Here is a 26,126-nt window from a genome sequence, read left to right on the forward strand (position 1 = left end):
TTTCACAGAGAGAATTTTGAATTTTTACATTTTAAACTGAATTTTTTAATTTATTTTTAATTTGTGCATTTCTGAATTTTGAACTTTCGAATTTTTGAATTTAGAATTTTTATCACTCAATGTTTTTAGGAATGAAAATGCAATACAAATAAAATTACAAATGAACAAACACTTCTGTAAAAACCTTCAGAATTCACACTGGAATAAAACTAAAGTTTGGTCTACATGGAGATTTCTGGACAAAAAGAGTGTGCAGGAGAAAAAAAACTAATTTTGAAAACTAATTTCGTTTGTAATTTTTCTACAGCCACATGTCAAAGCAAACTTTTATCACTTCAAATACCGCTTTTTTTCTTTTTTGGCTTTATGCTTGATCTCTCATCCTCACACGTAAACTAATCTTTGCACATGCATTACCACACAATCTGTAAGATGCATAATGCTATGACAATTCATAAAAAGATTTGGGATACATCAATCTCAGCGAGCCGCCTGTATCCCTGTGGTCAGAGCACCTACGACGCAGCCAGCAGATCTTGTGGCTTTACCATGTGCTCGGCAAAGACTCCCGTCTGCCTTAATCACACCAGCAGCCTGTGCAGCATATCTGTCTAAGTGAATTTGCTGCTTTTGAAAGCAACGTGGCGTCACAGAGGTGCACGAGTTGACTCTATCAAGTTAAACGTTAAGCCCAATATGCCTAAATCAATACAGTTCTGTTTTATAGCACAGAGGGATGCGTCATCATAGCGCCTTGCTCAGATTATGTATATGTGTGTGTGTTTTCTGGGTCGCTCCAGTCGTACCCTCTGAGCTGGATTTGGAACCCAATCACAAAGTCACCTTGAACAGTCCCAGATTCCCCCCCTCGCTGTCTGCAATCCAGCCTAATTCCTCCACTGAGACGGTTTTCATCCGGCCCACACCAAAACCACATGAGGAAGAACTTCAACACCGTCCACTGACAGCAGTTCTTAGGGAGAATGCTGAAACAATGGGGCCGACACAGGATAAACACTTTGAAATAATGAAAAATGCAACTTAAAAGTAAAGAAGTTGGGTTAATTCTAAATGTTGCATTTGAATACAAGAGGCAATTCACCCCAAAAAGAAAATCATGCATTTAGCACCTATACGACTTTCATTCTGTGAACACAAAAAAGATTTTGAAATAATGTCTATTTATATTGATATACTTTTTAACCTCAAACGCTTGTCTTGTCTAGGTCTGCGTGAACTCAGGTTCAAGACAGTTAGGGTATATCGAAAAACTCCCATCTCATTTTCACATGCAACTTCAAAATAATCCATCGCTGTTTTACCTTTTTTTTGTAAAGGGCGTTTGACCTTCTTTTTATGTTCACTTTGTAAATGCTGCGTCGGTATTTCTGCAGTGATTTTGGACAATTTTGACGTTGGAGGAGAAAACAAGATGGGAGTTTTCCGACATACCCTAACTGTCTTGAACCTGAGTTCACGCAGACCTAGACAAGATGAGGATTTGAGGTTAAAAAGTATATAAATTGTACATTTTTTAAGAAAATAAATGATCGTTTTGCTAGATAAGACCCCTATTCCTCCTTTAGAGCCTGTTGAAGCTGCTTTTAACCTGCATTATGGAAGTTCAAACTCAGGGGCACCATAGAAGTCCACTATATGGAGAGTAATCCTGAAATGTTTTCCTCAAAAAACATAATTTCTTAACGACTGAAGAACGAAAGACATGAACATCTTGGATGACAAGGGGGTGAGTACATTATCTGTAAATCTTTGTTCTGGAAATGAACTACTTCTTTAATATAAATTGTCTTTTAAATACCAATGTCAGTGAAAGTCAATGGGGTCCAATCTTGTTCTTTTGGCGTAATGGCGAGTAAATTTTTATTTTTGAGTGCATAACCCCATTTTAATCAATCAAAGTTCAATAATTAGCTTCTGCACAGCTCAGATCGTGAAGTGTGTGAGAAACTGTGTGTTTGGCTGATCGTGCGCGCATTGTTTTAATCATTACGGACTATAAACCCAAAGACAGAGCATCGTCTGGCCTCAGCGCTGTCCCTGTGTCCAATGCAGGAATCTATGGAGATTTGTGTTTACTGCACACACCTGTCACGGATAAACAGGATCAACCTGTGTGCACATGCACAATGTTTCTTATTCCTGTCTTTTACGGCATGTTTCCTGCACCGCAAGTCCCTTGTTTGTGAGACCACTGTGTACACCAAAACACTTTCACACGTGTACACTCAATAACTCACTGCAAACAGTCGCCCGTAAATCCAAGACAGTGTTGGATACAACAACAGTCTCCACTGAAACCCATTTGTTCTTAACGAAAATGTTGTTAAGGGATGCTTTTAAAAGGTTTCAGGCCATTCACCTCGTGTTTCAAAGAAATGAACATTAAACAAGGGCGACATCTGTTTTTATACCAACAAATGCGATTTAACCAACTTCAGTCTAACAAGCAATGTGTTGACTACATCAAACAATCGTTTTTTTCTCTTTCTTCCACAGCCCGCTTGAATTCTCTCGCTCTCTTTCTCTCTGTCTGGCGCTATGCTAATTAACATTACTGGGAACGCGAATTGCAAAAAGGAGACTGGGATTACTTAGATAAGAATCAACCAACACAAAGCGGCTAAAAGAAAGTCATTTAAATTCTAATAATGCGAAACTGTTAGAACATTCTCACTGATGCATTGCAACAATTTTGCTCTCTACAGTCTTCATAAATCCTATTTATTCTTTTATGGTGCACAAGCTAAGACTCTCAGGAACAGAGTTGCCTGTTGGGCTGGATGGGATTTCTCGGGGTGCAAGGAATTGCTGGAATATTATATGGAATATTGGCACAGAAATGCATATAAGTATTATAAACAGTGTAGGGAAATCATAAAGCGACAACAAAGTCTTTAGAAATGGCATTAATAGTCTACACACTTCATATGTTAAATATCTTCAGCTATATCTTGACCTACACAACCTCTCCTTTATAAAACCGCACAACTCCCAGGTAGAGAAAAGCTAACTTCCAGCCAAATTGATTTCTACGCTTCATAAAAGGGAAATATTTACACCTTATTAGATTCTGCTAACTATAATAGCCGCATGCAAAATGCGCAGTGCTTGTGAAAGGGGATCTATGTCAGAAAGGAGGAACACGAGTCAGCAGCGCGGCTCTCTTATGACTGTTAACTGAAGTGGAGCCTGCCGTAACCTCTTAAAAACTTCAGACTGAATAAGAACAGAATGCAATTCACTTCATTGTGGGTGATTTATAACAACCACCAGCCTTTCTGACGCTCTACACTTGGCTGAAATTTCTCCCTTTGTTTCACCTAGCTAACACTTAGAGCGGCCTGCAAACGTTTGCCGTAACAGTAATGGACTGAGTAGTGGCTCGACTTCTTCAGATGTCACATGGCATTTATGTGGTGCTCATTCACCGTGTGGAAGTAAAGCAGCAGGACTGTGAAGCCACTGGGAGAAAGCCTCTGGTAGGGTACATAACCCTGTCACAACTCTTTAACATCCCCGCTACCATCAAACTGAACTGAAACCGGTCTAAGAAGATATGGATTGGGGTGCATGATTTGTCAGATAGAACTGCAGTAGATCTGAGGAAGGATAAACCAACTAGATGCGTTGAATGCATGTCCGTATATTTTTAATATATTGTCATCAATATAAAACCCCAATGCTTAATTTTGTAGTACACAATTATATTTTTCCCAATCACACTACTATATGCTGATTAGGTTATCAAGACATTTAGGTGTGTGCTTCAGAAATAATAAGTGTTTATTGTGATATAACTTGTTTTATTTGTGTCTGAAAAACCATTGTCAACTAAGTTACCCACTGGAAAACCCCTCCTCAAAAAGGAATGGTTTGTCCCATTCTCACATAATTTGCATGGTATGATGATATTTCCTCTAGAAGCACATGGATGAAACACTAAAAGTGATGTTCCCCTCTCTTTCCCCTAACATTGGTTAAACTAGCAATCCTGTGTGGATTTACTGACTGTCAACAGTGTTACACAAGTATTATTCCTGCAGATTTTAATGGGACAATTTAACTAAAACTTATGTTTGTTCATGAAAATATATTTCTAAACATACCATATGCTCAGTAGTTCTAGGCTTCCATGTTGAGTATAGGCTCAAAAATGTCAACTAAGTTACCTGTCAACTGTGTTACCCAGTAAAGGTAACATGGTGGACAGTAGCAAACATAGATGGTATTTTATGCACGTTCCTACAGATCACCTTATAGCACTTTATTCATGAGTGTGGATTTACACTGATTTGGCCACACCCCACAGGACGTCTAATTAGAATTACAGGAAAAGAAATTTATAAAATTTTCGTTGTAAAAAACTGATCACATATAGATCTATCTAATATAAACTCTGAAACACTTAAATACTTCTGATTCTAATTTCAAATTCAGAATCCTGTTTGCTCCCTCAGTTCAAATTCAAATCAAATTCTGCAAATTAAAAAGCATTCTAAGCTCAATTCTGAATGGTGCACCACCCTACTCTCCATTTTACTTGCCATGCATATCGTTGCCCCTAGACTGCAGAAGGAGGGCTGTCTAACACGTTCTGGAGTTGATGTTCCAGGGGTGGAGAGGCCCCTCTTTTGGCCCCTGTCTCACCCCAGTGCCCTCTTCTCTGCTCCCCACTAAACTGACATCTGCCAGATGAGTCTGCACAGCTGTGGCGGAGCAGGTCACCAACCGGGCCAAAGGTCTGATCTCGCTCTGGCCTGGGAGGAATCTCTATACAGAAACCTGCCGACATACCCAAAGCCAAACCAGTGGAAACCTCTAATGGTAACTGCATGAAGAAGACCTGCATTCTTGCCATGAAACAACATGTCATATTTTATTAGAACACTCGAAAAGTCTCTGCCAATGCAGCTGCCATAAATTGGCACGTTTGAGCCGTGGAATGTCTTGTTGGGTCTCGTGCCAAACTCGGACACCTTGTTGAATTAGTGTTTTGGGTGGGTTAAACGCATTATCAAGTACTCTTTAATGTCAGTCCAATGGGAGGTCAAAGTGTGAGCTATGATGAACTGCACTTTTTATGAGCAAATCTATATGAGTACTATACCAGACTGACTCCTTTAGCGGTTAAAAAAAGTCAATGGCAAAACCACACATGAAATACCCATTTGGGGGGGGGGGGGGGGGGCTGCTTTGGGGAGGGGAAGGACTTTCACAATAGACTCTACAGAGAAATGCCACAATCCCCTCCTTAGCACTAGACTGAGCAGCGAACAACAATGAAGACCTCCGGCCAATATTTACTGTGCTTAACCAAAGTCACTTTCTTACGGTGACCTTTTTGGAAGATTCAGTTTGAGTTGACCTTTGGAGATTTTCAAAGTGTTCCAGAATTAGATTATGAGAAAAATTGCATTAACAAATTATATCCATGACTCGAATACCTCAGCTTTTCACATGATATCCCTTTAGCCCTATTATGCGAGAGGGGGGAAAGATGTGTCCTTTTGGTTATCCGGCCTTGTTCAAGGTTTCTCTTCTGGTCCTATCTCTTGTCATTTACATCAGTCACCATAAATACTCCAAGCACCCGCAGGGGATTCTTGCGGGCCAAGAAATGCACAATTGACCTACAAATGTGGCTCTCTGGTTGCCATAACATGCTGGAACAGAAGACGCTTGTGTTTGACAACCATGTTGCTTTTTATTGAACAATTAGAGGTTTGTTTTCACACCCGTGGTCTTATGCTCATTATTATCACAGCTAATATGTACGGTAGAGTTGTAGTAGTTTAACTCGGGGCTTTCCCTTTCTCCCTTTTGAAATTCCCAAGACACCTCTATCTTTTGTAATGCTGTTTAAGTAATAATGAATGCTTTCACATACACCAGAGCTTAGCAGACATAAACCTAAAATCAATGCAAATCAGTCCCCTAAACACATCATGTGTGAAATATTGCGAGAAAACAAGCATAAATCTCTCAAAATTCTCCCAAGAGTGTGGAAGCAACCATTTAGACACATACGTCTTCTTCCTTGAATGCTCCGAGACAGACAAAGACATATGTTAAATCAGTTACCCTGTTGATGTGTACGTTCTGGTGAGGAACCTAATCGTAGGTACCCGGGATCTACGGAGGACGACATGAGGATGAGAGTTTGGAGAAACCTAGATCCCCTTACCCCCGCCTTGTCGAGTCTTTTACAAGCGCTTGATTGATTAATGTTGTTGTCAGGGAACAGAGTCCCCAGAGAGACCCAGAGGGATCCTTTCTGATATGTAGAGGGATTTACAAGTAGCGGCCAGCTTTCAAGTGCTGGGAAGCGATCGCCAGCCAAGGGAAGAGATGAGAAATCCATCAGGAATGCATTTTGTCTGTTCTCCTTTCTTCCCTTCTCTTTTTCCCCCATCCCTCTTTTCGTCTCCCACTAGCTCAGAGTGCAGCTGCTGCTATAATTCTACTGTATTTGCTTTGCGATGTTACATAAAACTACAGGGTTCACAAACTGTCAGGAAGCGTCCCAAAGACTAGGGGTGAAAGTAATAGGGCAGGGCTCCAACTGTCATCTGACTGAGAGTGATATGCTCCCAAAGGGGAGGGGAGGTCAAACAATTAGTCTCCGCTGAATAAATAAATATAACAAACACCAGCAATAAACAGAGGCGTCGGGTTGACGAGAAGAAACAACTCTGAAAGGAGGTCTAAAAGCCAGTCGGACAGATTCAAGGTCAATTGCGATTGCAAGTGAGCGTGTCCCACCTGTACACGAGCCTCGGTCAGTTTGGTCCTCTGTGCGAGCTCCTCTCTAGTGTAGATGTCGGGGTAGTGTGTCCTCTCAAAGGCCTTCTCGAGCTCCTCCAGCTGCTCCGCCGTGAAGGTGGTACGGCTGCGTCTCTGTTTCCTTTTCAGGGGCAGATCTGGCTCCGACTCCACATCAGAACCTTCATCCGTACGGTTACCTGCATACACAGTTTGGAAATAAGTCTTTGAGATGCTTTGAACATCAGCACCAAGGGTTGGATGCTTTAAAAAATGACAAGTTATTTTTGAAAATTTGATGTGTACATCAATTGAAAATCTCAGCTGTCGCCAGTACAGCGGCATACCACAAATTTGTCAACGGAAAACGATCCTGAAAGCCGAGACGGGCTATCACGGCGATATTAATGCTTCCGTTATCTCGACGTGTCAATGGAGCCCTAGATACCGTTTTATTGGGTCTTATTCATATGTGAGAAGTCTTCAGACACATAATCCTGCCACTGAGCCCTGGAGAGGCCTGGGGGACGTAACTGCGAGGGTTAGGGTAATCTACACCAGACACCTTGCTCTAGCACGTCCGCCTTATTCTCTCTGTAGCGGCCCGGGGCTAGCTCCTAAGAGCAAGTGTTTGAAATAAGAATGTATGAGACTTCTGGGCCATTGAATCCCTCTCTTTGTGTTTCAAGCTAGTGTTCGAAATATATTACAACATATTTTACATTACTTTTTTTCAGGCATGCAGTCAAAGACAAGTGCAGATCGCAGTTGGCAGTTTGCATTTTAGCCAGAGGAGTATTTCCCCGGCACAAAGACGAACACTACTACGAGCGAGCCAAGAGAAGCGTTTGTAAGGAGAGATATGGAGTGCGTTAAGATATATTACTGAAATACATTACCATGATAATTGATTCTAAAATTGCATCATACTTTATTTGTGAGCCACCTCTGTATATCTATTCATGGCAGCAGAAAGCTCGTGAAAGGTCCTGTCACAAAAATCACACTTTTACATTTGCTTTCTTAAAACGCATGAGTGCTAACAAGCAGCGTAGCGTGAGTCTTGCTCCAGGCCCTTTGGTCTTGCATCATCCACGGGGGAAAGACAGAAAGAAGGGCTTCGAGCTCCTTCCCCCGCAACGCCACAGCTGCCACGGCGGAGACAAATCTCCTTTGAGCCATCGTGCGCGCTCTCTGCCCACTGCTGATCAGCAGGTTCCTGCACCCTGGACCACTTCACACGAGTTTTCCTGCATCTCCGTTTTCTTTTGCCAGACCGGAGCCTGATCATCTCTCTCAAACCCCCATCTGCCAGGCCTCTTCTATGGCTGATAGGCTGCCAGCAAAAGAGGTTACAAAAAGGCCTGTGGGAGTGTGCAAGTGTGTGTATATTAGTATGTGCGTGGGCGTGCGAGTATGTCCGTGCGTATCGGCCAATGCATTCTTCTTGGTGCATGTGCAAGTATTGGGTGCACTTGAAACTGACAATGGGGGAAAAACAACCCTCAAGCGTAATGCAACCACAAACAACAAAAAGAACCAAACTGCAGGCGGACGTGTTTATGTATCCATATACGCAGTCTTCTTGGTGCATGTCAATTTTGGTGCACAACAGAAGATATATCAATAAAAAGAACCAAACTCTGGGCATGCAAGTACGTTGGGTATCAACAAATGCATTCTTCTTGGTGCATGTGGAACTCCGTGGAAAAGCTAGACAACCTATGGTCTTGAGTATTTACGCATACATTCTTCCGAATGCTTGCACAATAGACGAAAAAACTGTAAATTACCCATAAAAAGAACCAACATGTGGGCATGCAAGTATCTTTGCGTATCCAATAATGCGTTCTTCTTGGTGCATGTCAATTTTGGTGCACCAAATACTTGCACAATAGAAGAAATGAAATGGCAAATTATTAATAAAAAGAACCAAACTCTGGGCATGCAAGTTGGGTATCAACAAATGCATTTTTCTTGGTGCATTTGGAAGTCCATGGAAAAGACAAAACTATGGTCTTACGTATTTACGCATGCATTCTCCCTGGTGCATGTCAATTCTGGTGCACCAAATACTCACAATAGATGAAAAAACAATAAATTACCCACAAAAAGAATCAAACTGCGCACATCCAAGTATGTGCATGTTTGTGTATCCATTCAAGCATTCTTCTTGGTTCATGTCAATTTAGGTGCACTAAATACTTGCACAACAGAAGAAATGAAATTGCAAATTATCAAAAAAAAAAAAAAAAAAAACCCTTACTTTGGGCATGTAAGTTGAGTGTCAACAAATGCATTCTTCTTGGTGCATGTGAAATTCCATAATAAAGACAAAATAAAATATCATCTTATGCATTTATGTATTCTTCCTGGTGCATGTCAATCCTGGTGCACTAAAACTGCACCAAAAAACTGCAAATTAGCAATTAAAAGAACCAAAATCCAGAGGTGCAAGTATACACTTGAATATCAACAATGCATTCTTCTTGGTGTATGTGGAATAACAAGGAAAGTACAAAACAAACTAGGGTCTTATTTATTTACACATGCATTCTTCTTGGCACACGTGCAAGTATTTGGCACAACTACATCAACAATAGAAGAAAAAAACCCTTCTGCAATGCCACCGCTTCAAGACGAACCAAACTGCTGCAGTCTCCAGACCAGCTCTGGAGTTTAATTAAACAAGGAATTAGCGGATTATATGGAGACTATCATTACAGACCACTCGAGCAGTCTTCACAGAATGTCTTTTTGTCTCCCCAAGCTCTGGCTCAATGATTCTCAATGGATTACATGCGACCGCAGGACATGAGTTCGCATTCATTAAATCAATTCCTCCATCTTTCCCCTTTTAATAAAGATTGATTTTTTTCAGAACACTGCCTGGCACTCCAGCACACGAACAAAATCTTGAATATACAAAGTTGAATATGTACATATCCTGGATATCCCTTTGTTGGTTTTCATGAGGATGCGCCAGAGCGATTTGTTGCTAACACACCATGACAACACTTGAGACTGGCGCAGTGGTCTACGGATCACTTTCCAAAGTCACCTCGGCGTCCTGAGGGGGAGGGAAAGACGTGCCGCTGTGATTTTTGTTTCATTGCACAGTTTCGCTACATGATTCATGAGGCAAGATTCTGTCAGCGTATCCTGCCCTCTCGTCTCTTTGCTTTTTTTCCCCCTGTCCACACGTTTGACGCATCAAAGCCTTTTTGTTTTTAATTACAAACGTACTGTAACCATATCAAATCCTGCCGCATGTCTTTTGTATTGAAATATTTCACAAAACACACGTAATCAATGGGCAAAACTCGGAAACAAAACTCAGGTTGTTGTTGCCGTCTCACAAGCTCTAGCTCAGCCGTCTTGCGAGCCCAAGACTGAAGGTCAACAGGCCCCCTGACAACAGCAAAGGATTATGGTAATGAAACAGATGCTGGCAGAGATAGAGCAGTGAGAGGGGCACGATACAAGCCTCGTCTCTGTCCCGAAGAGATCCACTGATTGGGATGCTAGCTTTTATCAAGCGAACAGAAGCCCCTAATGGGTTCAGATAGGTTATGGCAGACACGTAATATGCTACGAGCATACGGTCCCTGCTAGCTGCTAATGTGAGCATGGAGTGACTTAGCCGACTGTTTAAGCGCAAAATGACATGGCTAAAAGTATACGAAATTGCTCTCATTCCTTATTTAAAATGCACTACATTTAACCACAGTAATCAGGGGACCAAAGCAGCAGTTCATTTGCACTTTAAACACAATTAAGCCCAAGAAGATGTGAGGTCAATTCACAAGAACTCTTCCCTGTTTTAAAACAATAAGGTACATCCTGACTAATCCGCCTCACAATAACCGAGCTGTAATTCTATTTGAGGGTTCTGGGGATATTGATAAAGTCCTCTGCTCACTTATCAGCCAATTAAAGCCTAATTACGTTCCATTCATTCTGTGCTACAGCCTGAATGTTTTTTCCTCCAGGGCCCGACGTGATCTTTAACGAAATGTTGACTTTGTGCCGAGTATTTAATTTGCAACAAAATCAGGTGTGTACAGAATGCTCAGATCGTATTTCATTTTAGAAGCAAACCCTTACGGAGCAGAGGGCTAGAAGCAGATAAACCGTCATGAGTAGGTTCTCTGCTGCTTGGATGCATGATTCACTAAAGCCAAATCTTATCCATTTAGAGCCCATTATCTGAGAGAGTTAAGCCAACATACACATTTAGCTCAATTTAGCAATCGTTTACGTTAGCTTACGTTGGCTTAAAGGGATAGTTACCCCAAAATGAAGATTGTGTCATCATTTACTCATCCTCAGGATGTTCCAAACTTGTATGACTTTGTTTCTTCTGCAGCACACAGATATTTTAAAGAACGCTGAGCTCCAAACAACATTGAACCCAATTGACTTCATTGTATGGAAAAATCCACACTGTAAAAAATGACCATGAATTTAACGGTAAAAAAAACTGTAAAAATGCTACAGTAAAAACCTGTTAAATGGTTAACGGTAAAATACTGTGAAAGTTACAGTAAATAACCGTAATTTGACATTCCCAAAATTCATTAAAAAAAATTGATGTTTTTTTGTTTAAATAACTCTTTCTTCTTAGTTTTTTTTTAGCAGTCTTGTACATTAGGGTTGTTTGTTACATCTAATGTTGTTAAGTTACTGTTTAATGCATTATTTCAGTTTCATGTGTGTTACCATGATGGTGTTTAGTGTTTGTGTGAATGACACTGTGCACCTTCTATATTTGTCATGAGCTTTGGTTGATCATGTGATTTCCTCATTGCCACCTGCTTTTGGTGGTTATCAGTGTATTACAAAGGTACAAAACAGATTTTAGTACTTCAATAGGTTGGTACATTAACATAATATCAGTTAATGAAATGATGGTATTTACCTGTAAATTTAAGTGAAAACCGTAAACCGTAAAACACTGCTATTGTATTTTTTACAGTAAAATTCTGGCAACCACAGCTGCTGTTTTTTTACCATGTATATTCAAAATATCCTCTTTTGTGCCTGATTAAAAAAAAACATTTTTGGGTAAACTTTTTATTTAACGAAAGCTTGTCATTGGGTTCCTCAAAGATCTGTTTAGTGAAAAGTTCTTAAAAGAACATTTTCAAAAAAAAACATTTTCACTAAAAAGAACATTTTGTCCAATCAATTTCACTGATGTTAAAGTTCTAGAACTTTTATTTGTAAGACACAGCAATTTAAGACATCTTTTTTCTTCTCCAAGGGCTTTAAACAAAGTATGTTGAGTATGTTAAGTATGTCATATGGCTATGTAAAAAAAAATATAAACACCTTGGGTGTCCTTAAAAAAGAAATGACACTAATAAAATAATTTAGTCTGATGCTATCACTGTGCCATGCTATACACCACAGTAGCTTTTTGTATGTGGAACACATTCAAATAATGGTAAATAACTAACTGCTTAAAATCCCAGCTAAAAACAGTTTCTTTGTCGGCCTGATCTATCTTTATCATTTTAATTATATCACCCAGCAGCATCAAAAGTGATTTGCGTAGCTCGTCTGAAAATAGAGTTCGATATATCATTACCAAACCTAAGAGCCTAAAAGGATGTCAAAGATCCTTAGAAAAAAAAAGACAATTGAAAAGCACGATTGAGCCAGAATTCAAAGTGCAGCTTTTGACATCATCAGAATCCCAGGAATTAGTCAGGGATGGTGGATAATAAAAAGCCTCTATGACACAGTGAGAAGGAGGTAGAGGCGTCTCCAGCCTCATCTGCTAAGATTGCCTTTGAATCAGTATTAGCTCAACATTACGGCAAAATTCAATGCAGCCTTTTTTTTAATACCGTAACCAATGTCCTCAATATCAGCTGTACCTTGCAAACTACCCAAGACAGAGTGACAAAAACAGACAGGGCTTTTTGCAGTGCGGCATTAGCTCATAATGGCTCATTTTGAAAAGCATATTAGTTCCAGCATAATTACAATCAAGTCTTACGCTTGCTATTTTACAGGCATTCAATAGGACCAGCCTCGGAGCTGCAAATGACACCAGTTGAGTGTAACTGACAACACATCTTTCTCTTTTTTTCCCTCCTTCGGCATCTTCCTAAACCCCCCCACATTCCCACAGGACAAAAATAACAGCGTCCCTGCTTAATTTTTGTTTACATGTTTATTTTGTACATGCCTTTGTGAGAGTCACTGGAGCAATTATACTTTTTGTCACTCTTGGAGGAGGAGAGGGGAATCATAATGCCGAACAGCCCGTAATGAGTCGAGTTTGCGCCGTGCGATCTGATTTGATATCTCTGACATCCATCTGCCTCTCTTTGCTATCTCTCTGGCTCGCGGCCTGAATATAAAACTCAGCGTGTTTCCTCAGGTCTGTTTAGGGATTGAACCTTTGATACTGGTGTGGCTACGGTGGGAGAGGGAGGTGGAGAATCGGGGGGGTTTACAGCAGGATCAAATAAATGACAGAAAAATTTGCATTGTTGAAGATGGAGCTTGAACGTACTTTTCCGGTCCTGCCCCCACAGGGTTAAGCCAATCTGACGAAACAGCAACATTTAAAAAAAAAAACTCCATGAAAAGCCTTGGATTAACAATTACATATGCGTATATATACACACAACTATGATGCAATATTGCATGTTGACAATAAAAAAAGCATCTGGAGGAAGGCTGCTCATTTGTTTCATTTAAAGTTTCCCCTAAAAATCAATGCAAGTTACACAGGCAGTGATCGGCCTTAAAAAGTTAATAAAAAATGTTTATGTTGTGATCTCTGACCTTTAATTGCAGACAATGGCATTTTGGAAAATCTGAGCAGCATTGTTAAGATCTCTTTTGAAACGCCAATTACAAGACACTTTTCTTCAGGAGAAGCTTCTGAGAAGCAGAAGATGTTCATAAAAGTCTGCATTTGCTCTCCAGACAACACTGCAGAGAAACAAGTGCGTTTACATGCACTTTCAGTTGGACTAAAGCAATACAGTCTTTGAAAATGTTGTGTAAATGCATCAGACTGCAATCAATGCAAGTCAGACTTACAGACCTGGATAATGTAGGTCAGCCTAATCCAGCATACATACACCTCAATGCTGCGTGCTTGCTTAAGATGTGACCCTGGACCACAAAACCAGTCTTAAGTAGCACGGGTATATTTGTAGCATTAGCAACAATATGGGTTAAAATTATACATTTTTCTTTTTTGCCAAAAATCATTAGGATATGAATGTTCCATGAAGATATTTTGTACATTTTTTGCACCCTCAGATTCCAGATTTTCAAATTGTTGTATCTCAGCCAAATATTGTCCTATCATTCAAATGAAAGCTTATTTTTTCAGCTTTCAGATGATGCATAAATCTCAATTTAAAAAAAATTGACCCTTACGACTGGTCCAGGCTCACAAATATTTGACTACTCAAAAACTTGAAAACACACTATGTTGCTCTGAAAAATAACCAAATGCTAACATACTGTAACTCATTGCTCAGCATGCTTTTTCATGCTGTCAAAAGTAGCAAATAAAGTATATATTTATGCAAAGTAACCAATGGAAGTCAGCGATTCTACTTTGAGCTTTAGTTGAACAGTCTCTTGTGTCTCATTGCCATTGTCAAAAGCAGTCTCGCAGGATCGTTCCTCTTTTGCTTCCCTTTTCACAACATTCGGGATAAAAATCACATCCTTTAGAAATGACGAAAGCGGCAGAGAGAAAGACGAGCCCAAAGAAAACAGACGAAAAGAAAAAAGAGCTAAAGGAGGGGAGGGTCTATAATCTTTGGCTCCCACAACAAACAATTAGACCTTTTTCTTTCAAGAAGAGGTTGAAAAAAGCGGTTTAAGAGAGGGGCAGAAGAAGCAGCTAAGGCGTTGGTCTTTTATAGCTCTTGTCATGTGCGTGAAGGCGCAGGGCGGCCATAGGAACACACGCCTAACGTCCAACAACAGGCTGGGCCCCGGGCCTCTTTGCGCTTTCAGCCTGCATAGACGCTGCACCTCAGGGGGCCATTAGAGCCTGAATAGGGCCCTGACAACCCCGCGTAGCTCAGTGGGGTATCGATAAATGCTGACATATTGACTCCCTATGCCCCAGCGCCAGGGGACAGGCGTGCCGAAATATGAGAGCGTGAAGGACTTGAATAGCGGGATTTTATACATAAACATCGATACAAATATACAGAAAGTGCTCAAAAGTCTGATTGAGACCAAAAATGCAACTCTTTTACATTTATTTTTTCATTGCAGTTCATATTTTAATGAGAAGTGATCAATTTTACTGACTTTTGATTACATTTGATTAGTGACTTTACATTGAATGTTGTTCTTTATTTTAAGTTACAATGTGTTTTTGTTTTAAAAATGTCATATTCTATCCTTCATTTCTAAACTGTGAAAAAAAAAAAGTTTGGAGTGTTTTACAAGAAAACTATTTAATTCATTTGAAGTTCTACAAAATTAACTCAATGTGGATTCTTTCTAATTATTTGCAAAATTTACTAGCAGTTGTTTATAGTGTATGCATGTATTTTTTATATAAACATTGTGTTTAAAAGTCAGATTGAGACCAATAAAAAAATTATTTTACATTTTTTTTATTGCAGTTCATACTATGAAAATTACATGACAATTTTGTTTATTTGTTTTAAAAATGTAAAAATCTTAAAAGTCTAATCAATTATTTTAGAAGTTATAAAAAATTATTGGAGTGTTACAAGGACACTATTTTAGTTGCTTGAAGTTCTACAGAATTTCATGTTTAATTCAATGTGCCTTTTGCTGATTCTTTGTAATTATTCGCAAAATTCACTAGCAATTGTTTACTGTAAAAAAATTGTTGAGTCAACTTAAAATAATTTGTTACCTGGCTGCCTTAAAAATTTAAGTTCAGTCAACTTGAAATGTTACGTTGTACTAAGTGACAACTTAGATATTTGAGTTGATTCAACTTAAAATTTTAAGGCAGCGGTGTAACTTACCCAGCTATTAAGTTTAATAAACCAAAGTTGTCACTTTGGTTTATTAGTTGTATTTTAGTACAACTTAACATTTCAAGTTGACTAAACTTATTTGAGTTGACTGCAGTTTAACAAATTATTTTAAGTTGACTCAACAAATTGTTTTTTTTATTCTTTACAGTGTAAGTTCAAACAATAAGTGTAAGGCTTTTTGATTCCCTTCAATAAATTCTTGCAAATATAGCATTAACGTCCACCTTACTTTAGCAGTTGACGTTAAAATTGCATTTTGATTTTGATCAATCCTTTGGGGGAAAAATTTTAAGAACGGAAGCCAATTATCATTCTATACACATGCAGCTTCCAAGCAGGAGCATTTAGAACAGAATCCTTTTGAATTCCTCTCACCATAGGGAGCAAGAAAAATGAGAAATGGAGGATGCCTCCCTGAGCCGTTTTCTTGAGGGTCACCCTACCTACCTCTGTTCCAAGGGAGCGGGGCTTAGTTTTATACAACCTTCCTTTTTTTGCCAAAATGGGATTTCGTTTCCTGAGGTTGGGTCCCTGCTAATTAAGGTCACAGCTAAAGTAATGAAATTAAGAAAGACCACAAAGCAGAAAGGGAACCCAAGGGGTCCACGCCAATAGTGCAGAAGCCCCTTCAGAAGGCTTGAAAGGAAAAAGCAATGCAGGAAATCAAATACTAACTCTGAGCTCTGGGAAGCGCCTGTTTATTTTATCCAGAATGTAAAAGGATGGAGTTTAGGTATATAGGAGACGGAATGCTCTCAAGGATTGAGATATGTGCCTGAAGGACGGCTCCGGAGTCAAGGCATATAATTCTTTCATCATAAAGTGGTTATATAGTACAGACAAAACTCAGTGTGAGGTTATTCTGGAGGTGGGATATTGCCATACTTTTTTGGCCAGAATTCTGGATGCTAATTTCGGAACCAACCGCTGGTTTATCCTGATCAAATGATGCTATTTGTGGCTTATCAGAGTACCAGAAGGTATACAAAACTTGTATGGATGACCCATAGCTTGCTCTTTCAAAGCTCAGGAGATGTACTGGAGATCTACCGGAGATGCGTTTCATCTACATTCTTAAAAAAGTTTCTAAATTCCATTCTGAACAGTTCTTAAAAGAACATTTGAAAATTCTAAAGTGCCGTTTTCGACTATAAAGAAGCTTTTGTGCATTGAATAAGTTTCATGGATGTTAAAGGTTCTTTGTGGATCTATCAATGCCAATGAAAAACATTTATGAGAGTGTATGTGCCCTAAAATTCTTCCTATCCCTCCTGAAATTCTACAAAAATCAGATTGAAATTAGACAGAATGAATTATAAAGAATTGAATGAGAAATGTTTTTATTGAGATCTGTGACCCTGGACCACAAAATCAGTCATAAGGGTTAATTTTTCAGAATTCATCATCTAAAAGCTGAATAAATAAGCTTTCCATTGATGTATATTTGTTAGGATAGAATAATACTTGGCTGAGATACAACTATTTGAAAATCTGGAACCTGAGGGTGCAAAAAAATCTAAATACTGAGAAAATCGCCTATAAAGTTGTCCAAATGAAGTTTTTAGCAATTGATATTACTAATCAAAAATTAAGTTTTGACACATTTACGGAAGGTAATTTACAAAATATCTTCATGGAACATGATCTTTATTTAATACCCTAATATTTTTTGGCATAGAAGAAAAATCGATAATTTTGACCCATACAGTGTATTGTTGGCTATTGCTACAAATATACCTGTGTGACTTAAGACTGATTTTGTGGTCCAGGGTCACATCTGATTGCAGAATTTGCAGTCTTTTTCATAGCAGAACCATTTAAAAGGCAGCAAAATCTAATTTTTGTCTCTTTTCTGTCTAGGTTATATTATTAAGATATTGAAGAGGTCTCATTTGCCAGAAACATAGATTGAAAACTAGTTGAAAAGACATCAGACCCATAGTTATACCGTCATACTTTGCTGCTCTTGATTCAGTGGACACCACATGAAATTAAAAGGAGGTCTTTAATATCTCCTGTTTTCTGAGTTTACATCAGCTTGTGCTCACAGCAGCTGATGGTAAAGTCAGAGATCAGCACTCTATATTGTGTCTTTGGACCGTAAGGGCATTTCAAAATGAGAGTGTACATCCCCTTAGGGAGGGTCCGACAGGGGACGCCTTAAATAAACCCATTAGTTAAAAATGGAAGGCTTGGCTTTTTCCTTTGAAGTTGCAGAGATTGCTCGCTTTCCAGCAGTCGCAGTCTCTCTAAGCTCACCGGTCAACGCCTGCGTAGTTTTTAACTTGGTGGAAAGACGAAACACATTTCTGATTTGTAACACTCTGTGAACGGGTTTATTGTCTTCCGGTACAGCCTTAAAAATGAGCGGCGACACGTTACATACACGAAAATAATGAAGAATCCATTTGCAAAGCAGGTCAAAAGCATAAAATGGGCGATGTTATGGCCGTAAGTAGCATGGGCTAATGGTGATTTTAAAGCAGTCGAGCATGGTGTGAATGGCTCTAATTCATCAGCTCTCCGACTGGGCACACGGCTCTAAACTTAATTAGTGTTGCACATTATGTGGGGCATTTTCTCCATTGTAATAAAATTAGTGAGAATGCTTGCTGTACTTTCTAACACGCCTTGGTGTAACGGGGGATGACAATAATCCGCCGGTGTCCGTGCCAACTGTCAAAAACTTTGACATCTATGGCAGGCGGTAAGAAACGTAAGGGGGGGGGACATTTAGACATTTTTTAGACATTTAGCTCTATTATGATGCTGAATCCCTTCTGATTTATCATTCAAGGAATCACGCTGAATGTTTTCCTAAGCAGTGGTTAAATATAAATATACCACAAATATAATAGACCACACAGATCTTAGGAGACACCAGATCCAATCAAAACAAAGCCAAACAAGCTGATCTTTAAATATGCTGCTTTGTTTATAATGGTAAAAATGATATGATGTTGACAGATGGAAGATGGGTGAAAAGATGTTTAGATGTTCTAGCTTTATCTTAGTTGCTACAAAAAATGGCAAATTACATAAATGCTGTTTACTATTTAGACAAGGATTTTTCAGTGATTGTAGGAAGTTAATTCATAAAATGCTGGACTGTGATACATCTATGGCACATTTTACCAATTTTGCTCTTTGTACAGACTGAGTAAAATGGACCAAGCTTTCACTGATGTTTCTGTTTTAACAATGCAGCACATTTAAAGACTTTGCACTGAAATTATGCAATGAGTGAAATTATAAGATCCACAATGTACATGAAGTCATGTTTTTACTAAATGATAAACAGACTACAGAAGCCTATTACAAAGCAAAGACTAAATAGAAAAATGTCTATTTTTCTCATCCAGAGAAAACAAAGACTAAATGTGAATGGGTTCATCTATTGAAATGAATATTTAAAGCTTCGCTTTCAGTAACATCATATGCAGCAAGAAACATTTTTTCTTTTTTAAAGCCAGACAATTCAATCAAAATCCTCACTTTGGACGATGTGCTTCACATAAAACCCTGGAGAAAACAAGAGACACTTTTCCTTTCTATTTGTTTTCGGAGAGCTATCCTGAGTGTGTGACAAGAAAGGAGTCTAAAACAACCAATTAAAGCAAAATTGCCTTCGCTCTAGGAAAAACACTGAGTCAAAGCCCCATGGGAACTACTATGGAGCGCTGAGCACTCTTGTCCTTTCCAATGGCACGGTCAAGATCTACCAGACGAGCACAGATAGAAAGATAGATAAATGACTTTTGGAAACCTTGTTTTTCTTGTCAACACAAGCACTTACATGAGAATGCAACCCTGATGTCAACCCATTCCTTTACCAATATCTCCTCCTGCTTTGGAGTAAAAACTTTGTCAAATGAAAGGAAAGACCTGCCGACACTGTCTTGACACCGACCGTGACCGATTACCGCCTGTGATTACAGAATCTGTCCAATCTTAAAGTTTTCAAAAAGTCATGAGCTGCAGAAAAAGGCGTTGCAGTAGGGTGAATATATAACAGAAAAGAAAAATATGAGATCTCTTTAAAATCTCAGTTGTTAAGCCTAGGCATCTCTGAAAGATTTTAAACAATTTATTCACCCCTACATGTGTCATGAATGCACATTCAACACGCAGAGCGTGTTCAAATAATCAGCTGAAAAAAACGCCTCTTATGATTTGTGCCCAAATTGGATTGCCAATACCTATAATATCAAGAAACACATCTCTAAGAAGAATGAAAAAAATAATAATAATACAAAAGAAAAAATGGGTACTTGAGATCCATCATGACTTAGCCTAGAAAACTAACACATTATTGATCTTTTCTTGGGTTTCTTTCTCTCTGCTGTTTGTTTAGAAAAGCCTCATCCCTGCTAATAGCTGTCTCAAAGCATAATCTCCCTCCTCCCCTCCACAACCTCTTCATGGTCCTCTTTTCATGGCATCTCACACAGTTAAAGTTAGCCGTCTCGCTGCGGTGAGGCTCCAAGAGCCAATTGTGTTGCTAATGTTGACACCTGCCAGAGCGGAGCCAAGCGAGGGTTGTTTGTGCCCGCTGCACCCTGATGCAGATCGCCTCGAAAAACTGGGATCTCTTCAGGATGATTACAAGTACTTAATGGGCACCAACCTGACACTTTAATTTAATATTTGATAGAAAAAGAAAAAATTAGAAAGAAAAAAAGAGTTGGGCGGCTGTATTGTATCCATCTTTCATATTGCAGGCTTGCAAACCTGACAAAGTTATTTGACATCAGTGAACAGCAAAAAATCTGAGACCATGTTTAAATGCTGGTTTCACTTAAACCTAGATATGCATAGGATGTAAAATGAAGAACATTTAAGTTTCTGCACTGTTTATAAGTCTTTAATCTAATAAGCAAATGAGTGACATGTGACTTTGTATACATGCTCCGCTTTTCTTTTATTAAAACAAGTTGCTCTTTGGAACATCTCAAATCAGGCTGGAGAACATAACTATCAGGTTTTGTCATGATGTGCATACTGTTATAGCGAATACTAAGCCATTCTGCAACATAAACCTTAGAAAACGTGTAAAAATATATGCATATTAAATTGTGGATGCATTTTCACTTTGCAGTGTCATGTTTATGTTCAACTATAAAAGCTTACAAAGTTTTAGAATCACTTAATATATTATGATTGAGGGATTTGTACTTATTTGCTCTTTTGATCATCTGGTTTTGTCATATAGCAAACACTAAGAAATTCTGCATTATAAACATAAAGAATGTATAATTAAAATAGAAAATACTGCGAAATGGATGCATTTTCACTAGTAGCCTCAGACTTTTTGACCTCACCTCATGTATAACTTTCACATGTTTATGCAACCATAAAAGATTACAATCTCTTAAAATCTCTGAATATATTATTGATGAGGAATTTGTATTTATTTGTTCTGTTTTTCATGATCATCAAAATGCATAAATAAAATGCAAAATAGATGCACTTCCACTAGTAGTCTCAGATCCCACCTCATGTATAACGTTCTGTTTAGTGTCATCAACATTCATTCACATGCATTTTCGCAAAAAGCATCTATGACTCTTAAGACGGCTGATTTGACTCTCCTAAGTAAACCTAAAGGTAGCACAGCAATTCCCAAAGGGACGGAGGCAAAAGCAGCTCTCGCTGGCTTTGAATGTGGCGTTTCCATCTCAGTGTGTTGAAGTGGGGATTCACCCCCAGTCCCTACAGATGTACATTAATGCAGACAACACACTGAGCCCGTCTCTTCCTCAAGCCCTCTTCACTAAACAGGCTGCTGTCCAGCCCCATCGTGTCAGTTTGAAGCCCCCATTCAAAAGTATTCATGCATCTGCCTTCGAGGCACAATGGCCGCTAGTTTATAAACTGTCTGCCCGCGAGCCCAAAGGCTTTAGTCCACATTGTTTTCATACCCTTAATAAACTTTTTGAAGGAGTTCATCAACTGGCCTGAATAGCCTGTGCACTGAATCTCAAGACAGAAAATAACAGAGTTCTTTTTTCTTCTGCTCTTTTCTTTCTTTTTTTTCCTTTTTAGGAGCAGTTTCTCTTGACAATGGGGAGAGAAGGCTGTTAGACTTCAGAGGAGTCTTAGGCCCAACACAAGAAAAAAAGGCAGCATTCAATTAAAAGAACAAAATGCTTTCAATAAAGGGGAAGGAGACAATTGATTTCTCCTCCATTCAAAAGTGAGAGGATGATCCGAGCATCACTTCATATCTTATTCCAAAAGAGAAAAACACACATTCAAACGCACACAAAGTGTGAGGATGCAGACAGAGAGTAAATATGTTCACAATGCACAAAGAGCATCACTGCAAATCAACCTATAGGATATTTGGATAGAGATCATTTCAAATTTCATTAGCCTACAAAAATATAAAAAGCATCCATAAACCATCACCTGCTGCATTCATTTATGGCTGCGTGCGCTTTAAATATATTACGCTTGAGGAATCTGTATTTATTTGTTCATTTTTCTAAGTGCTTCCTGTGACACCCGTTAGACAGGCAGGACAAATTTCAAAGAGGCAATAAATTTCAGTATTGGCTATAAGCCATTAATCCATTCTCATACCTTTAAAATGTGTGGAAAACTTAAAGGTCTTAAATGGATGTCTTCTCTAATGAATTTCATCCCCAATTAGAACGGATCGCCACAGTCCAAGCTGCGTCTCGCCTTTTCGCCTGTGGGGTCCGGAACGACTCCAAAAAATTCACAAACTTGCTAAATTAACAGGGCGCACACCCATGAAATACAAGGCGCAAAACGGCTCTCTGCTCCGCCTTTCGTCCTCCGATTGTAAAATACAGAATAATATTTATTAATAATAATATCTAATATTAAAAATATTATTAAATGCATTTAATAAAATTTAAATGTACGTCTAAAGATCCATATATAAATATAAATAAAATATCAGATTTAACTATCTATATTTATTAACAAAAACTATTACTACTACTAATAATAAAACAGGAGAGAAACACTCAGATACATAACAGTTTGTGTCTGTGTGCGAAGGAAGCGTTTAATTAGATTTGACAAGTTCAACGCGTTCGTTTCGGTCTCTGAAAGCCTGGTCAAGTTTTGAGTTCCGAGTCAAACACAATGTACCGCACTCAGTTTATTAAAAAATAATATAATAATAATACATAAAACATACTACAATATAATTTATAATTAACGGGAAAAGGTTACATAATAGAGTTAACTGCAATAATTATTATAATTATTATTTTTTCTTTGTTTTGTTTTCGTTCGATTAATATTTCATAATATTGCATTTAAGCGTAGCCTATAGCAATTATTCAATAGCAGTAATTTCAGCAAATGTTCATCAGTCAGGGCGATTTGAGTTTCGGATATAGAATTCTATAAATTCGGCGTATCACTTGTTGCTGAGATGACTTTCTCAGCTCTATAAGATGTGCTTAGTGAAGCGCGATGACCTGCCCGAGTGTGAGAGAGGTTACCGGTCACTGCCATTTACCGCATCCCGGGATTCTCTATTGTTCCTTAAAAGCCACTTGAACGGATCTCTAAAACACCGACCAACGGGACTGAAACGCTCCATTAGTTAAATCCACACGCCAGGGCTGAAAAAGAGTGCGTGAGGATTGAAAACAAATGCGTAAAGTATAACGGAACAGATAGCTAATTCTGCAATATGAACAATCCAGCCTTAAAATAATGAAGGAACAATTACTGCGCCTTTTTATATTTTCGATGGCATAAATATAAATTACAGTTTGGATTATAATCCTAAATCTAAGCATACGGTTCTTACATTATAATCTCAATACAACAGGCATGTCTTCTGACACACTATTTGGCGTAAACACCTCGGTTTCTATCACATAAATTAGAATTTTTACACTGCACTTAAGAATGTTGCGCACTGATTTTGGAACGCAGAACTATTGTGTGTTTTGAAGCACAATCCGTCTGTCATATCGTCATATCTATGTGTTACTGGCAACAATTCAGCTGTAACAAAATAAAATATTTTAGCAAATAAAAGCACAGATTTTAATGTTTCATCTGTTCAAAAAACAGCACATTTGTGCACTATGCATTGGATGCATTTTCAGACCCCCTCCCCAAACACACACACACACACAGTTTAATGAGGCCTGTATCACAGCTTGTGTGTGTCAAGTGTGACCCGCCCTCACAAATCAAATGGCTAAAACGGAAATGACAATTTACATGTCAGAATCAATTGTGTATTTAAGCCCCCATTACAAACATTAACCAGATACGAACGCACCAAATACAATATCCATTGCTTGTACGGAGAGGGAATTACGCACAAAGAACCCAGCACACATCTACGCAGATATATTATGCGTGATTCATGTATTACATTTGGTTTCCAAAGCCCTTGAAAAGTTGAAAAATGAAATCCTCTCTGGTTATTAGCGGGAGCAGATAATAAAACAGCGTTTATGTGCGTAAAAGTCTGCTGCGCACTCGGTTAACAGCTGGGGAGTGAAAACCGCACTATTACAAGAATTCTCTCAGATATAAGAGAACGATATTCTCCATAACATCTGCGCAGAGATTTACACTGTCCCAGATGGCAAACCGCATTTAATGAACAGTCAAGCAGTAATATGAAGTCGCTTTGTACTGCAGTCGTCTCAAGTGTTTTTGATAAGAAAAAGACATCCACGGATCAAAGACCATAAGCTTCCCAATTTCTCTTAACTGTCTGAGCCCTCATTCACATCATCCTTACCCGTTTTGGTTATTTTTAAACGCAACAAAGTTCGCATCTTGACAAATTCTGGCCCTGTCTCGGTTCACAGGTCGTCTGCGGTCTAAAAACGGCATTGTAAACTAGTCTCTAATCCCCGTATGGAGACCAATTAAGCATTACAGCGGAGTCAATGAAAGCTATTAAAGTACCAGGCCATGTTTTAATATTTCCATTCAACAGCAGCTAATATAAGCTGGATCATAAATATTGTTCATTTCCTCACCTGTCGTTAAATTTACAGTCGTGCTATGGGAGCTTGTAACAGTTACCTTAATTCCCAAATACTATCCTATCAAGCTACCAAAGACAATGATTTTACACAAGCAGAGACACCAGATAAAAAAAAAATAAGCTATAGTTTTACAGAATAGAAATTAATAGTAAATAAATAAATAAATGCACTGGAAAAAATACAATTATTAAGTTGTTCTGGCTTTGAAAAAAATGTCACCATCACCAATGCTTGAATGCAAATCATGGTCAATTGCATCTGGTTCGGTAAATTTGATTGGTTCCAGGAATTAGAACTGCCTTTATCTGGATTTTAAGTAACTAGCACTGCAATGGCGAAATGGACGCAAGCGTCCATAATCAGAAGCTGCAGTGTAATATTATTATGAGCTTATATCCGTTCAACTTATTATCCCTGTCAACAAAAATGGTTAATACCAGAGCATAAAAAGAAAAATTAGAAATAATAATAATAATAATAAAAAAAAAAAAAATATATATGTAACATTTATACAATATACAATATATATATATAGTGCATATTGTTGTTACTGTAGTATTCATTTATGGATAAAACCCTGGACTCTATACACTAAAGAAAATCCCTCGCCAGTCAAATTCTCCAGTTGTGTAGAGACAGGGTGACGGCAGAGAAGAGGTTAATCCGTGTTTAATGCAGTGATGGTCCACACTCTGATGGTTATGTTATCTCTACCCAACATTTGGGTCTCCCACAATTTCAGCCCAGCCAAAATAGCTGCAAGAAAGTGCAGATGGAGTCACTCTCGACGCCTGAGGAGAAAAAATATTAATAGCTAAATAACTTCCCCTTACTTTCACTTAATCTTCTTCTCTCTCTCTCTCTGTGTGTCCCTGTAACATATTCTATTCCAGATGGATTTGTTTAAAATGTCTCCCTATGCTTCTCTTTCAGTGCGGCTTTAGGCTCGAAAGTATATCTGCTTTATTTTCATATAAATGTGAAGGAAGAGAGAAATGCCCTGCTGGTGCGCGTCTAGGGCGACAAAACTATACGTAACTGCTCTATTCTAGAATATCCTCTTCGTGGTCTTTCATAGGGAGAAATGTTACATTATAGAAGTATACTTTCGTTTTCTCCTAAAATATCATTACGCTCCTGTGTACAGTAAAACCGAGTCTGCGCATCGCTCACATCCGTCTCGCCTGGAGGTTTTTTATCACTATTATCCCATAACAACACTCTTAAACCCCTGTTTGATTAGTCTGAAAAGCTCAGGTAATCCACAGATTTGCTGAAGTGTCCAGTGCCACTCTCACAAATGGACGCGTGGTCGCGTTTAACTGAT

The 26,126-nt window shown here is 38.7% G+C and overlaps 1 protein-coding gene across 4 annotated transcripts in view; it reads right to left on the reverse strand.

The window, feature by feature from the left end:
- The window catches only part of pax7a (paired box 7a), a 65,402-nt gene that overhangs the window by 34,211 nt on the left and 5,065 nt on the right, over positions 1 to 26,126 (reverse strand). For all 4 annotated transcript variants that reach the window (XM_051123224.1, XM_051123223.1, XM_051123222.1 and 1 more), the window contains exon 5: positions 6,784 to 6,983. In XM_051123224.1, coding sequence (XP_050979181.1) covers positions 6,784 to 6,983 — 200 coding nt within the window. The remainder of the gene's footprint in view (positions 1 to 6,783; positions 6,984 to 26,126) is intronic.

This window comes from Labeo rohita, chromosome 11, assembly GCF_022985175.1.
Source record: "Labeo rohita strain BAU-BD-2019 chromosome 11, IGBB_LRoh.1.0, whole genome shotgun sequence".
Classification (NCBI taxonomy): Eukaryota; Metazoa; Chordata; class Actinopteri; order Cypriniformes; family Cyprinidae; genus Labeo; species Labeo rohita.